The sequence below is a fragment of the Phlebotomus papatasi genome, chromosome 4 (assembly GCF_024763615.1).
Source record: "Phlebotomus papatasi isolate M1 chromosome 4, Ppap_2.1, whole genome shotgun sequence".
Taxonomy (NCBI): Eukaryota; Metazoa; Arthropoda; class Insecta; order Diptera; family Psychodidae; genus Phlebotomus; species Phlebotomus papatasi.
In genome coordinates this window covers 448,873-464,712 of record NC_077225.1, presented here as the reverse complement: position 1 = coordinate 464,712, position 15,840 = coordinate 448,873, and the positions used below count along the sequence as shown (strand labels likewise).

Here is a 15,840-nt window from a genome sequence, read left to right as displayed (position 1 = left end):
AGCACTTATAAGATCTTCTTGTGACATTAATTTACTATTTACTATTTATTTAATTACTAAACAATCTCAGATTAAGGGATTGGGTATAGGAAAATAGGATTGCACTCACAAAAATGCTGCAATTATTTTGATGAGTTGAATCTCGGTTGTTCAAGTAGTTGAGGATTTGAAGAATATGTTGAGTCCTTTTTGAAGCTCACGAAATTTTCCTTAGTGTTGTTCTAAGTTGAATTGTTTAGAAACTGGAAATCGTTGTATAAAAAATTTCACTCAGGAATCGCAGGAAAAGTTTTTTTTCTTCACTGGAAACTGCTGAATGTTCCGGTTCACAGAAGATTATAAATATATTTATTTGGCACTTTCTTTGGATTAATACGTTTTTGTATCAATTATAATTTTAATTTAGGTTTTAAATGAGAGATTTATTTTGTAGATTTGTTTCACTTTAGATTTAATTTCTTAATTAGATTTTTCTTGTAGATTTTTTCACTACTTTCACTTGATAGAAGGTTGAAAAAAGGAAAGCACTGAGCACAGAGAAGATAGTCCTGATTAACCGTCAGGATATCCCGATAAACCGTCAGGATATATGATAGATAGAGCTACTTTGCGATAATCCGTCGCAAAATACTCTATCCTACCGACTGCGCCAATTATGATTTCCGAGCTGGGAAATCAGAATGTTGAGAAATAAAGAAGACTTCTTGCTTCTCTCGATGTCCACTTTATTCTATCCAAAATTGTGTTTTTACATCTTATATAACTTTTGAGCCACTGCTCAAGATCTTTGTGATTCAATAGTAAAAATAATGAGATCACTATTGCCTTGTGATTCATTATTGGGTTCTCTGAATTTCTCCCTTTTAACTTGTCCAAGTGCGGAAGGCAATAAAAGTGTCAACTTCTTCTAATTTATTCTCAACTCTTCAAGATTTTAAATACAAAATGGAATTATTAGGGTGTACAAAAAATAAGAATTCAGTGGTGATCATACAAACATGATTGAACATGATATGACTTGACTTAACTATACGTTTGAAAGGAAATTCAGAACTTTCAAACCTATTTTTTCCTGAAACAGTTTCCACATCGACACCTACCACAAGGATTTTGAGCAGACAGTCAGGTGCAAATTCTTCACTAGCCTCTCCAGATGAATCCTTTTTAGGTGAAGTTGGTTGTTGCACGTCTCTAGAAATGGAGGATTTTGTTAATCAACATGACAAAGAATCACTCTCACAGAAGACAAAATCATTTGATATTCCTGCGGAATCCTTGGAGCAGGTAATTCCACCGAAAAAGAAGTCTCGATCTTTGCTACGTGATCCTGATATGGCAGAGATTCTGAATGTTCTTTCTGACCAAAATAAAGTCAACCAGAAAAATGCTCAAATTGCTGAGAAGAACGCTGAGAGCTTTGCTACCATCGCTAATTCTCTTAAGGATATGGTGGGTTTCTTTATCGCTGGAAATCGCCAAACACAAAATAAAGAATAATATTTTTGTATTACTTTCTGATATCAAAAAATACAGTACAAATGAATTCATGTGATTACAAGTCATTGAAATATATTGAAGCGATTCAAATGAATTCTATTGGTGAAGTCTTGGGTGAAGTGTTTGTGCGTAGTCATTTCGGATGTTTCGAGCCATTTGTAGTAAATCTTCATCTTCTTCAATGGCAAACTCCACTGATTGATCTTCCAATTCTTCCACATCGTTCAGTGGAAAATTGTTTAATTTTAAGAAGTTGTACAGGATCACACAGCCATATATTATATTCCCAGCTTTTGTCGGACGATAATAAAGGGTTCGCGTTTTAGACAAACATTTAAAGCTTCCCTTTAAAACACCAAAAGCTTGTTCAATGCATTTTCTAGCCTGTTTATGCTTCATATTATAGAAACTTTGAAAATCCTCATGAGGCTCTATATATGGCGTTAGCAACCAGGGTTCTGTTGGATAGCCACAATCAGCCAGTAAGAATAGTGGATTATTTAAATCAAAATTTTGCTGTAAATATTCACGAACAGGAGACATCACCCATATGGAACTATCATGAACAGCTCCAGGATATCGAGCATTTACACTTGTAAAAATCAGGTCAGATGTGCAACAAGCTTCCACGTTAATACTATAATATTTTTTACGATTCCGGTAATGACGAGGATGATGCTCTATATCAGAACTCCAAGGCTTTGAAATTGCTACATGTGTACAATCAAGCGTTCCCAGGATGTTTGGAACGCCAAATTTATCAAGAAATCCTCTCTGAACTATATTTTTCCCTTCGTCTGTTGATGGAAATGAAATGTACTTTCGAGCCAAGTGCTGCACAATTAGATTAGTAATTTTTGATAAATTTCGAGAGACAGAAGATTGGCTTGTATTAAGAGTATTACAGTTGCCAACTACTCCCTGGAAACTACCATTCGCGTAAAAGTACAGTGTAGATAAAACCATTATGTAGAAAGGAATATCTTCTTCAATTCCTTCGTCGAAAGGACTCAACTCATCCATCAAATCTTTTGCCAAAGCACGCGGAAATCTGTATTTCCTTCGAAATGTGTTTTCTGGAAGGACAAATGCATTGTTTTTGTCTCGAAGTTCTCGCAGTCTCCGGAGAGTTCTCGTTCTGCAAAAGATAAATTAATTGTACAAATTTTACTACATTTTTTAAAAGAATTTTTTAATATATTTTTCTCACCGAGCATCCTGGGCTTTCCTTTTTCGCAAAAGCACCAACAGCAGAAATACACAAATTGTACTTTGAGGCATGATTTCCAACACTTAATTTGACAATAATGTGTAATAACCTCCTCTCGAGGAGCATGTTTATAAATCAAAAATTCCATTAGTTAATAAAATGTCAAGTTCTGTGCATCGGAACACTTATTAATTTGAAATTAAGCTTTTAACGGCCATTTTAATAAGTAACTTATTTATAAATTAGTAAGCTGGTTACTGTCCATAGGTTTTCTTATTTATTACCAAATTAATAAATCAACTGGTTACTGTGCATACCCCCCTTTGTTTATTTTATTCAATAACTTAAAGAAATTTCTGGCAGAGCGAAAATTACACACAATCATTTGAACTTGCACAAGGAAAAAAGAAAAGAGGAAAAAAAAGTCCGTTATGGAGAGGGGAAAAAATCAATTGACATATTAGACGAGTCACCCAATAAATAATAATGGGTGGAAGTTTCCATGGACAAATTTAGGATATGTCTTTTTCGCGTGAACAGGCGCCCTGTGGACATCTTTCTCTCAACAATCTAAAAAAAAGGAATTAAGTGGCGCTAAAAATTTGCCTATTCTTGATAATCCCCAACCATCTCCCACTGGTGCTACAGCACAAAATATTGTTCAGAATCCACAACCCTCCATTCTCGAAATTGCTCTTGCAAAATTGATCGAACACCAAAAGGAGTCTGATTTGAGAAATCAGAGACATTTCGAACACTTGAATGAAAGTCTGCTTAATTTAAGGTCCCACAATAATTCTTCTACTTCTAACAACCACTCACAAAGCCATAATAAATTACCCGCTTTATCAATTCCTAATTTTTCTGGGGATCATACGAAATGGAAACCATTCAAGGACATGTTCACAAGCATCATTCATAATGATCCAAAATTATCACAAGTACAAAAGCTTCAGTATCTCATGTCATATGTCGAAGATGATGCAGAACGAATGATATCCACTCTCTCAGTCACTGAGGAAAATTACGAGGCTGCATGGAATATTCTGGTGAAGCATTATGATGATAAATTTGCAGTGGTCCACAGTCAAATTGATCGTTTTTGCAAAATTCCAATTGTGACCACTGCCACAGCTGCCTCAATCATAGGACTTTATTCCACAGCCCATTCTGTCCTCAACTCACTTGATGCCCTTGATGTTAAAAGTCGTGATCCTTGGATTATTTATTTCCTGCTTTCTAAACTAGGCCAAGAAACTGAGGGACTCTGGGCTCAAGAATCCGCCAATAAAATGCCCACTTATAATGACTTTATGTCTTTTCTCGATAAAAGAGTGCGAGCTCTACGCTTATGCCAAACCATGCCAAATAAGCCCCCAGATAATCCACCAAAATCTGGGAGCTCTAAATCATCATAACACCACCAACCCAAATCTAATAATTCCAAATCCAACCAGGCAACTGTGCTTGCTACCGCAACTTCCAACCTATGCCCTGCTTGCAGCAAGGCCGACCATAAGGTCTTCAAATGTCCAACATTTCTTAATATGTCAGCTCCAGATAGATTGACATTCGTTCGTCAAAAGAACCTGTGTCGTAATTGCCTTATCAGCACCCATCCCACCAGGGATTGCACGTTTTTCACATGTAGAACGTGTTCTAATCACCATAATACTTTATTACATAATTCATTTCATCCCAACAGTTCTAATACCTCAAGAACTACCCCAACTCCATCTATTATACCGGCAACGCCGGCTACTAGCCCACAAGTTGCTTCTATAGTACAGGAAACCCAATCCACGGGTCCATGCACAGCCAATAGTGCTACTAATTCAACAACGCCAATTACATTGGCCAATGCTTCTGCTATAAATTCCATTTCCGGGATCTCTTACATTCCCAAAAAGGTTTTCTTAGAGAGTGCAATAGTGCATGTTCTCGATCGAAATTGCGTACCTACTCAGTGCCGAGCACTTTTAGACTCAAGTGCTCAGGTTAACCTAATATCTCAGTCTCTCTATCAGCGTCTGAAATTACCAAGGACTATATCTAATATTTTCAATGAGAGCGTCGTCCAGGGAGGTTCTCGTTCCAAATATCAAACAGAGTGAAATGTACATTCTTTGGTGGACAATGTGAATTTCACTATGTCTTGCCAGATTGTGTCTTCAGTACTTGAGCAGAAGATTCCAAATTGGGAAATATATGAAGCCCAACTCAAAATTCCATCGGGCTATAAGTTAGCTGACCCAACCTGGTTTGTCTCTCAGCCCATTGATTTGCTTATCAGCAATGAATTCTATAATGACCTAATTTCTGGTGCAGTTATCAATCTAGGCACTGGGCTGCCAGTTCTGAAGGAGTCCTGCCTAGGCTGGGTAATTTCTGGTCCATATCAACCAGAACCAAATCCCATAACATGTTCAGTTGTTGCTACAACACTTGCTTCCATTGATGTTACATTGAAAAAATTCTGGGCTTCGGAAGAAATCGAGCCACCTCGCCATTCCAATTCTGACCATTTAAAGGTGGAAGAGATTTTCCGAGAAACCACAATTCGCGACGCCACTGGTCGTTATGTTACACATATCCCATTTAAGCCCAATCTCACTCGACTTGGCACTAATTTGCCAAATGTCACAAAGCAATTTTTGCCGTTGGAAGCTAAGCTCCAGAGGAACCCCACTCTCAAAGCCAATCACGACAAAGCGATGTCGGAGAATTTTACTCTTCAATTTTTCGAAAAGGTTCCAGACGAAGAATTGAATCGACCCTCTTACTATTTACCCCACCATGCCGTGGTAAAGACCACTGAAAATTCCACCAAAACAAGAGTTGTCATGAATGCCAGTTCAAGAAGCCAAACAGGGCTCAGTCTTAATGATGTTGCCATGATGGGCCCCATAGTCCAACTTGATATTGTCGAAATCCTTCTACGATTTCGAATGAATGAGTTCGCCTTTACATGTGACATTGAAAAGATGTATCCTCAAATTCTTATCCATCCCCCTCACCGTGATTATCACAGAATTTTGTGGAAATTTCATCCAGATCATCCCATAACACATTATCGTGCCAGAGGAGTTTGTTTTGGTGTTACATCATCCCCATTTTTAGCCACTAGGGTCTTGAATGATCTATCTGAGCAAGGAAAATTCACTCATCCATTGGCCAGTCATCTGCTCACGCACAATTTTTATGTGGATGATTGTTTGGTATCTGTGTCATCAGTCGAACACGCCCGCCAGTCGATTGAAGAACTACAAGATCTTTTATCAAGTACTGGTATGAAATTGGCCAAATGGAATGCTAATGATCCTAGTATTGTAGCCCCATCATCTTTCAGTTCTGACCAAAGTTCAGCTCACACAAACTCATCAGCTCTTGGCATGACGTGGCACTCAACTACTGACCGCTTTCATTATAAACTATCACTCGACTTTACCTTAGCTCGCACAAAAAGGGACATTCTTGCTTGTGTTGCGTCGCTGTATGACCCATTAGGTTTAATAGGTCCTACTGTTTTACGCGGAAAATTAATCCTCCAAGTAATGTGGAAACATGAGTTAGGATGGGATCAACCCATCCCTAATCACATCCTTGTGGAATGGATGCGTTCCTCCAAAGCTCTGCCCCCTATTAAAGCCCTGACCATTCCACGCTGGATATCCAATATGTCTGGGTCGATACTAAGGGAAGTCCACATATTCACAGATGCCAGTTCATATGCATACGGTGCTGTAGCATATGCTGTCACTGAAAACCTTCAAGGTCACTTAATGGTGATAAATTATTATGGCTAAATCCAAAATTGCTCCCACCGATCCCCCCACTATACCACGCCTGGAGCTTTGTGCAGCTCTACTTGGAGCTCGTCTCCTTAATAAGATTCGTAAATCCATAAACACTACTGAATACTTTATGTGGACTGACTCTACTATTGTGTTAGGTCAAATTCGGTCCAAGCGGACTAAACTTGATTCCTACATTCTCAGTAGAATTACTGAAATTCAGTCTTTGACAGATGTCCATAAATGGAGCCATGTCCCAACTGATATAAATCCAGCTGATGTAATTTCACGTGGCATGCTCCCACTTGAGTTGATAAACGACACATTGTGGTGGAATGGCCCACAGTTTGTCACACAAACTATTAATCTATGGCCACTGGATCCAACCAGAATTCTTCCGGAACCATTGGCAATGGTGGCTGTTCCGCGTAAAAGAAATATCCATCCTATTGAGTTGATCCTTTCTCGATCCAATAAATTCCGTAAAGTCACGCGAGTAGTAAGTATGGTACCGCACGCCCCCCTTTTTTGTGCATATCTAAACCTTAGGCATAGAAATACACACTCTGTACAACACCAAACCTTACCCTCAAAGAATACTTTTGTATTGTGCAGGTTTGAGCCTCATTTTACAGAGGTACACGTTTGCACTGTACAATACTAAACCTTATTTTAAAACATTGTGTGCAAACATACATTCTCATATGTACAGTGCTAAATCTCATACGCAGAGGCATACTTTTAAGGTTAGAAAAATAATATGATGTTCTCTGTCTTTCTCTCACTCTCACTCTTTCTCTCTTCGAGATACAACAATCGAAATATTTTATAAAGCCAAACCAACATTATCTTTTCCTCAGTCATGGATACAATTCAAATAGTAACATGTCTAAAAAGAAATAAATATACTAGAAAAATATTTTATGGAGTTTATCCAATAGATAAGCTACCTGATCACATATATAAAAAACCTTCATTAATTATAATAAATACAGCTATATCTACACATCCTGGTGAACATTGGATAGCTGTTTATGTACCATTAACATATAGAAAACCTCTTGAAGTTTTCGACTCTTATGGAAGGATATTAAATTTCAAATACTTGAAAAATTTTATTAAAAGAAATACGTCTGTAAATAAAGTGGTTTTTAATAGAAAAGTTATTCAGTCACCTTTTTCAAGTGTATGTGGACATTACTGTTGCATGTTTGCATTGTATAGGTCAAAAAATAAATCGATGGAAAAATTTGCCAAACTATTTTCAAATCGTTTATCCGAAAACGACCGAAAAATATCCGAGCTATTTCGAAAAAATTTCTCAACTTAAGAAAACTTTTTAAATTAAGTGATATCATACAAATTAATGTTAGTCAAGATCGAATCTTGGTAAGCATTGCATATACAAATAATTGCAATGAAGACACAGTGTGAAAATTTCTTTAAACCAAAGAAACCAAAGAACATAAAAAAGAAATTGCTTGAGAAATCTACAGGAAGCCACAAAAATGAAAGCGACAAGAAACTGGAATTGCTAATAGAAAAAGATGGATATCCTAAATCAACTGTTACAGTAGTAAAAAGTAGAAATACTTTGAGCCTTCTTCAAGGATACGTCTACTTTTTAAATACCAGTTGCTCGACTTTTGTAACTGTGGGATTTTCAACCTCTGATTTTATACCAAGGGTCCAGATATCTACTCAAAATTACCATTTTGGCATCGACTCTGTGAACTTCACACGAAATCAGTGGTCAACAATTTACGGCAACAGAACATTTATTGAGGAATGCTTAGAAATAGATGCAGCTGAAGCAAAAACCAAACAAACAGGATTATCAACAAATAGTAAAGAAGGAAATATAATCAAAATTGATTTCCTGGACTTCAATAATTCTACATGTATAGTTTTTACCCAAAATGATGTATCATTAGTACTAACTAAAATTGAATTTCAAAACTTAATGATATTAAACGATTTTATACATACCACTTTAATCTATAATAATTCTGTACAATATTTTATTAAAGAGTATTTAGATAGATATATTGCAACATGTAAAAATATGAAAGTAAAAAAGCTGGATTCATCATCATATACAGCACCAATGGATTTACGACCCCCAATAAATTACTTTAGATTATTTAGTGAAATACCGTATATGTACGAAAATGTAACTGAAATTAACTTAGAAGATTAAACCAATTCTGAATGATAATAAAAATATTTGGCAAGAAGAAAAAAGTGTTTTTTATGTATGTGCATTTATGTGTTGAAATGCTGCATTGGCTTATTTGTTTCTGACGAAAAAAAAATGGAAATGACGCACTTTTGTGTTCATATTTCAATTGCAATTCCACCATAATCTGTAGAAATTCATTTTATTCATCACCCAAAGTGCATTGAATACGCTAATCGTGCATCCAGTGAGAGAAATGGAAAGTTCAAACAACTTTTTGGAAGAAGTGTTGCTTTCTACAAGTAGCCTTCTTATCTTGTTTAAGATTCTTGGAGAACCGCAGTTAAGGTTCTTTAGAGAAAATGTGTTAACAAAAATTGAGAGAGTGTTACGCGATGGTGCTACAGTGACTCCAGAAGAAAGAAACACCTTCATTCGGGCTATTATGGATATTGATGAATATGAAATGTTATGCTTTCGAATCATTAAAATGCTATGGAACGGAAGAGGTAAGTTACACTTTTTTCATATAACGGAATATTATTAATGTTATATTGTTTTTATTTTTTGTCACATCTCTAGAAAATTCACATCAGTTACCTATTTCTCATTTAAATCCACTACCTACACCACCAACGAATTTGCTACTTCCACCGGTATCAGTACCTAGTTTTTTGGATAATTCTATTAACATGGATACTGTATCAGAAGATGCTGAAAATGATCATGAAATTCTCCAAACTGGACATGGTATGTTCGAATAGCTATACAATTAATTGATTTTTACTTCATTCGTATGTTTTATTAATATTACAGGCAACGATTCAAATATTAATTCATCAAGTACGGTAGAAATTTTGAACAAGGAGAAATCATACAATAAGCGGTTTAATTTAACACAGCTTGCTTTAAATTTTCGCCTAAGAAGACCCGAAGGTGCTGCATCTGGATTTGAGTGGATGGAAAACGCGTTTAGGGAGATTATTGAAATGATCAGTTGCGAGGGTAATGCTGGTGATAAGGCAGGGCTAGAATTTTATCTACCTCATAAACCAGAAGTTAAGCCATTATACATTCCTCTCACTCCAATAACTGCCCTCTCTGCTGACACTATACTTGATCGATTTGAAAAAATTAATCAAAGTAATGCGTCTTTTGGAGCTTCCGATGAATTAATGCTATCAGCAAATATTTTGCATACGATGCATGGAGCTGGGAGAAGAAGAACTGCCCACATGAATCCGGCGGAAATAAGAAGGTATTAAATACTGATAAATAAATAAATAAGTAAATAAATAATAAAATGAATAAATAAATAAATGATTAAATATTTTTAAAACTAATCCTTATTTAAAATTTATTCTATTGAAGGTTCAAAAAGTATAGTATAATAGACACGAGGGCTGAGAAATTCTGTTTGCCAATAGCATTGCTTTTTGGACGTGTCATTCATATGAAAAACCACGAACGCCGAGACAGGACACTAAGAAGCTGGACCCGTTACAGAAGAGAATTGGAACGCCACGCTATCGATCTAATAAGCCAATGTGGTGAGGTCTTGCATACCAATGGGTCATATGATTTATCATTCATCCCGAAATTTGAAATAATATTTCCGAAATATATTATAACCGTTTATGATAAATTGGGGGATTATAAAAGTTTCGCATATAGAAGCAGCAAAATTGCAGACAAAAATTCGAAACATATAAATATATTTTATGATAAAAGAAATAATCATTATTTTTTAATTCGAAATTTAAAGTCATTTTTTAATTATAGGCATGAATGCACTGTATGCGAAACATTGTATAATCACGATCACAAATGCCCACTTAAGTGCAAATTTTGCGATCGTGAACCCCCTTGTTCATTTTCCAAAACTTTGGTTAAATGTAAAGATTGTAACAGGCACTTCAGAGGTATGGAATGTTACGATCATCATAAAATTAAAAAAATGTGTGACAAAATTAAAATTTGTGATTCTTGCGGCATTCTATTTAAAAACACATCAACCAAACATAAATGTAACACAAAGAAATGTTTCAATTGCAATAAAATAGTCGATGTTCCACACTATTGCTTTGTACAACTTTATAAAAAAAATCCACCACAAGAATTTCAAATCATATTTTATGATTTCGAATGTCAATTGATTGAAGATGGCCAAGGGATTCACCGTCACGTTCCGAATCTTTGCATTACCAATATTGTATGCCATATTTGTTGCTATGCTTCGTCATTTCCGACAAACTGCCCTAATTGCAATCCATTTGAAAATGTTTATAATAATGATTCGAAAGATTGCGTGTCAAAATTCGTTGATTATGTTCTCAAATTTCGTACATGGCCTGTTGTGGCAATTGCACATAATTCCAAAGGATATGATGCACAATTTATTCTTCGAGAATTATGTAGCAGAGATGTAAAAATTTCTCCTATTTTAGTCGGACGAAAAATTTTATGCATTTCTGTTAACGACGTAAAATTTATTGATTCAATTGCTTTCATTCCCTTCGCGTTGTCTAAATTCGCCTCAAGTTTTGGATTAGAGGATTGCAATAAGGGCGAATATCCATATAAGTTTAACACTCCGGAAAATGAAAACTATGTTGGACCATATCCTCCGATAGAATATTATCCTATTGACAATATGTCTAAGGATAAGTATTCTAAATTTGTTAAATGGTATGATGAAAATAAACATCGTGTGTTTAACAATAAAGAGGAATTAAAAAAATACTGTCAACAAGACGTACATATTTTGCGCGCGGGTTGTTTGAACTTTATGATTTCTTTTCTAAGAACCACTAATATCAATCCTTTTCTACAGTCCATAACAATCGCGGATGCTGTAATGAAAGCATACAGAAAAAATTATTTAAAGGAGAATACGCTAAGTATTACACCTAAAAATAATTACAATCCGAATTTCATTCATTTACAGAGCAAAATCGGTCTTCGTTGGCTAATTTTTCAAAAAGAGACTGATTACCCTAATTTGCGCTATGAAGAAAAAATTAAAAATACAAATTATATTGTTGACGGTTTTGATAAAGAGTCTAACACAGTTTTCGAATTTTTTGGATGTTTCTACCATGGACATACTTGTTTGTCTAATCGAAAACACTGTTGCAGCAAAGACCCGCTAGACATATTGGAAAATCGATACAAAATGACGCAACATAAAATAAACAAATTACGGCATTTGGGATACAATTTAAATTACATCTGGGAATGTGAATTTCGCAAAATTCTGAAATCTTACCCAGAGTTGAATAATCTTCTTGAAAACCATAGAGAAATTGTTAACTCTGGGTTTGATTTAAGATCAGCTGTTTATGGAGGACGCACAGAGGTATTTAAATTATATTATAAAGCTCGGCCAGGTGATAAGATGTATTATTACGATTTTACATCTTTGTACCCCTGGGCTAATAAATATACTAAATATTTCGTGGGACATCCAAAAATAATTCGAAATTTCACAGTTCCGGATGAAATTTTGCAGTATGATGGTGTTGCAAAATGTCGAATATTGCCCCCGCGAAACCTTTATTTACCATGTCTGCCTTATCGGTGCAATGACAGATTGACATTTCCTCTCTGTGCTATGTGTACACTAGAGAAATCCGATCTAGATGTGTGTACACATAGTGATCATGAACGTTCTCTCTTAGGATACTGGTCTCTAGACGAGATTAGACTAGCAGTTCAAAACGGCTACAAAATATTAGATACTCTTGAATTATGGGTATATGATACCATCCAATATGACCGTAATTCTGGAGAAAAGGGATTATTTGCAGATTATGTGGATAATTTCCTTAAAATAAAACAAGAGTCTAGCGGTTGGCCCGAGAATTGCGAATCTGAAGAGTCTAGAGAACGGTATTTGCAGGAGTATTTCGAGAATGAACATATAAAACTCGACAGGGCAAATATTTCTGTAAATAAGGGCCTCCGTAACCTGTCAAAGCTTATGCTAAACAGTTTATGGGGAAAATTTATCCAAAGAGAAGATTTAAAAAAGACAACAATCTGTAATTCGCAGGCAGAATTAATGTCTTTCGTATCTAAAGAGGGAATAGAGGTGCACCAATTATATTTATGTGGCGAAGATAAAATATTTGTGACCTGCAAGCGAATTTTACAATTTCAAATTTGAGAATGAGATTCTCAATTTGAGAATATTTTGTTCGAAAAAATCGCTCGCAACTCAAACAATGTGAGTTGAGTTTCAACTCAATGTGAGTAAAATTGTGTGAGTTTGAGCAAAAATGTTGAGTTTGATAAATGAATAAACTCAACATTTTCATCTTTCACATTTACTTAAAAAAAATGTTCCAAATAACTTAAAATGAAGAATATTGTTAATTTTGATTAATTTTGAAACTTAAAAAGGCTCTTTATCTGCAAATAAATGAGTATTTATTAAGAAATTAGCGTAAAATATGAGTTCAAAAATATTTCTGTTTCAGTCTGATTTATCAATTTTCCTGTAAATTAAAATTCATTTTCGTACTTTCCTCGACTTATCATGAAAAGTTATTGACAAACACCTTTTAATTTAAGGAAAATAATGAATTAATACAATATAAATCAATTTTTTGTGCGTGGCGCGAGAGAAGTTAGGTTAAATTTACTCAAATGTAAATAACTTTCCAGTGATAATTGTATAACAGCGCGCAAAAAATGTTGAAAATAAATTTGAAAATTTCTCACAAAGTCTTGGACTTGTGAAAATGTGATGATGGTAAGGAGCAAAGGATGAAAATCCAAGAGTTGCTCTCTAAAATTTGCAAATTCCTAGATCATAGTGGATGAGGATGAAGACATTGTACAGAATGCATGAATTAATTATTCCCGGACAGTTCCTGAGTCTCCACAAAAATCTCTAAAATTTTAAAATATCTTAGCACCTTCAGTGCTTCAGAAAAAATGCTAAATTAGAGATAAAAAAAATCCTGAGACTCTTCATTGAGCCAGTGGAAAGAAAATTCTATGTGAAGAAAAGACGGAGAGCCTTGATCAACACAGATGTGATCTCAACACCGGCTCCGAGTACTTGTCCGAGTCAGAAGTACTGGGAACTTCTGGCTCAGAAGAGTCTGGTGGCTCTAGCACATGCCCTGAAAGATCTTGAAGTTCCACCCAAGGTGAAGGATAGCACGGCCAATTATCCTGACGCCTCTGGCACTTTTTCCCTGCAGCCAGAGATGCTGTCACCGCATATTTCCCCCCACGGAAAACACACAACTCTAAAAGAGTTATTTCACTTTGAGGAAAAGCGTCTGGTGGCTCTAGAAGATAACCTGAAAGAGATCGAACCTCCACCTGGAGTGGTGGGTAGCGTGGCCAGACTTATCCGGACGCCTCTGGCAGTTTTTTCCTGCAGCCAGAGATGCATTCACTACACCTTTCCCGCATACACAAAACACAACACCAAAAATTGCTTCACTCCAGGTGGCGGATAGCGCGGTCAGAGCCTTCCAGACGCTTCTGGGATCATATTTTTTCATCCAGGGATTCAGTCACTTTCCCTCCACACACAGACACTGTCCAGGAACTTATTGGAGGTTATGTGTAACGTCAGCACATATCTTTACAAATATTCACAGCTATTGTAATTGACTGAAAAGCGAGATATTTTACTTTTTATTAAATTACGTTATGCATTAATTTTCAATTTTTTGAATTCAAGTTCTTGAACAATTTTCTCGTTGATTTAGTACAATCATTTACGAAAATATGGTACTTTTGATACACTCAGTAATTTATTTTTACGCTCTTCATTTTAAAAAATAATTCCCACTGCATTATGGGTTCTAAGATTTCTCTTTAGAACCTAAATTTGCTTAAATCTGTTAAAGGGCTTCCTGAATTAGCAGGCCAATTCGTCATGGTGTTCCTAAATAACAAAAAATCTAATTGTGAAACATGAAATAAAAAAATAGAGAAAATTGTGAAATTGAAACATTTATTCAGTTTAGCACAAATGAGTTTTTACAGATAAAATATTGATTGTAAAATTTGCGAAAAATTTAAAAATAGATTTTCAATAATTATATAGGTTTCATTAAAAGGGAATTTAATTCTAAAGACAATAAATCTTAACAGCTGAATGTTGAAATGAAAAATAACTTCAGTTTGTATCACATACCAAAGTTATTCTAGAGTTAAAGTCAAGCCAGTTTTAAATATATTTTCGTATGTAGGAACGTGGAATAGTGCTTTGGCGTAAGCTGTTTTTCTCATATGTTTGGCTTTCTGACATGCCAGAAAATGTCAATTCATCGGTGTTTTCGTTCGATTTAACAAGATACCGCAGCTTTTTCTCGACTTTTGATTATCTTGAATCACCCAGGTTGTTAGAATAAAATGAAATTCAATATTGCGGATCTGAAAGAACGTATATGTCTCAGACTACAAAAAAGTACGGCTGTTGCTCTAAATGTGATTTTTTAAAATCTACTGTAGTGGATGTTTCTTTTTATTTCATATAAAATTCGCTTTTTAACAAGCTGGTAAATACAGCGAAAGCCTTAATTATTTTTATTAAACCCATTAAAGTGTAGATCATATTAATTTATTATAATTTAATCGTTTTTTTGGAACTTTGTTCCATTAGGTACGCCAAAAATTAGACCTCAAAATCGAGGGTTTAATTTTACTGCTTGAACTCAAAGAGAGAGCAGTTATATAATCGAGTTTTTCAACTTGTTACCGTTCTAGATCATAAACGGTAAGAGATACCAAGCTCCGATCTTCAGTGACCCGGATTAAAAAAAAACGATATCACCAAACGTTTTTCTTCTCCCCCCCTCCCATAAGTTGACCCAAGAAACATTACTATGATTTTTATTTTCCCCCACCCTCCTTCATCCTCTCAAAAACCATGTTTTTTTGGCTTTGCTCGAAAACGGCTCCTACGTTTTCTTTTATTTTCGGAAATGTTTTGGAGGTGGTCCAAGCGAGCAATTTTTTAAAGCCAAAATTTCACTGGTATTGAAATCAGTAATGAAACGGTTGAATATCCTAGAATAACTTATCTTTCTCGTGTTTACATTTTTCGTTTGTCTATAACGATGTTTAAGGCTGCCGGAGCTGACACAACTATATTTCTTCAAATTCACTGAATTTCGCAGAGATCACATGTT

The 15,840-nt window shown here is 35.3% G+C and overlaps 2 protein-coding genes across 2 annotated transcripts; one reads left to right on the top strand and one right to left on the bottom strand.

The window, feature by feature from the left end:
- Positions 1-1,278: 1,278 nt before the first annotated feature.
- On the bottom strand, positions 1,279-2,871 carry LOC129808490 (putative nuclease HARBI1). Its single transcript, XM_055858268.1, has 2 exons — positions 2,708-2,871; positions 1,279-2,635 (listed from the first exon to the last, which is right to left on the bottom strand). Exons 1-2 carry the CDS (start codon positions 2,776-2,778, stop codon positions 1,594-1,596), a joined length of 1,113 nt encoding a protein of 370 aa, XP_055714243.1. The 5' UTR covers positions 2,779-2,871; the 3' UTR covers positions 1,279-1,593.
- A 1,986-nt stretch (positions 2,872-4,857) lies between these two features.
- Positions 4,858-6,513, top strand: LOC129808439 (uncharacterized). Its single transcript, XM_055858214.1, has one exon. It carries the CDS (start codon positions 4,858-4,860, stop codon positions 6,511-6,513), a length of 1,656 nt encoding a protein of 551 aa, XP_055714189.1.
- Positions 6,514-15,840: the final 9,327 nt, after the last annotated feature.

What these genes read in the sequence shown, in the direction of transcription:
- LOC129808490 (XM_055858268.1), bottom strand. Translation starts at nt 2,778, where the DNA reads ATGCCTCAAAGTACAATTTGTGTATTTCTGCTGTTGGTGCTTTTGCGA. An exon ending in AGGAAAGCCCAGGATGCTCG is followed by an intron (nt 2,636 to 2,707) that starts GTGAGAAAAATA and finishes TATCTTTTGCAG; the next exon opens with AACGAGAACTCTCCGGAGAC.
- LOC129808439 (XM_055858214.1), top strand. Translation starts at nt 4,858, where the DNA reads ATGTCTTGCCAGATTGTGTCTTCAGTACTTGAGCAGAAGATTCCAAAT.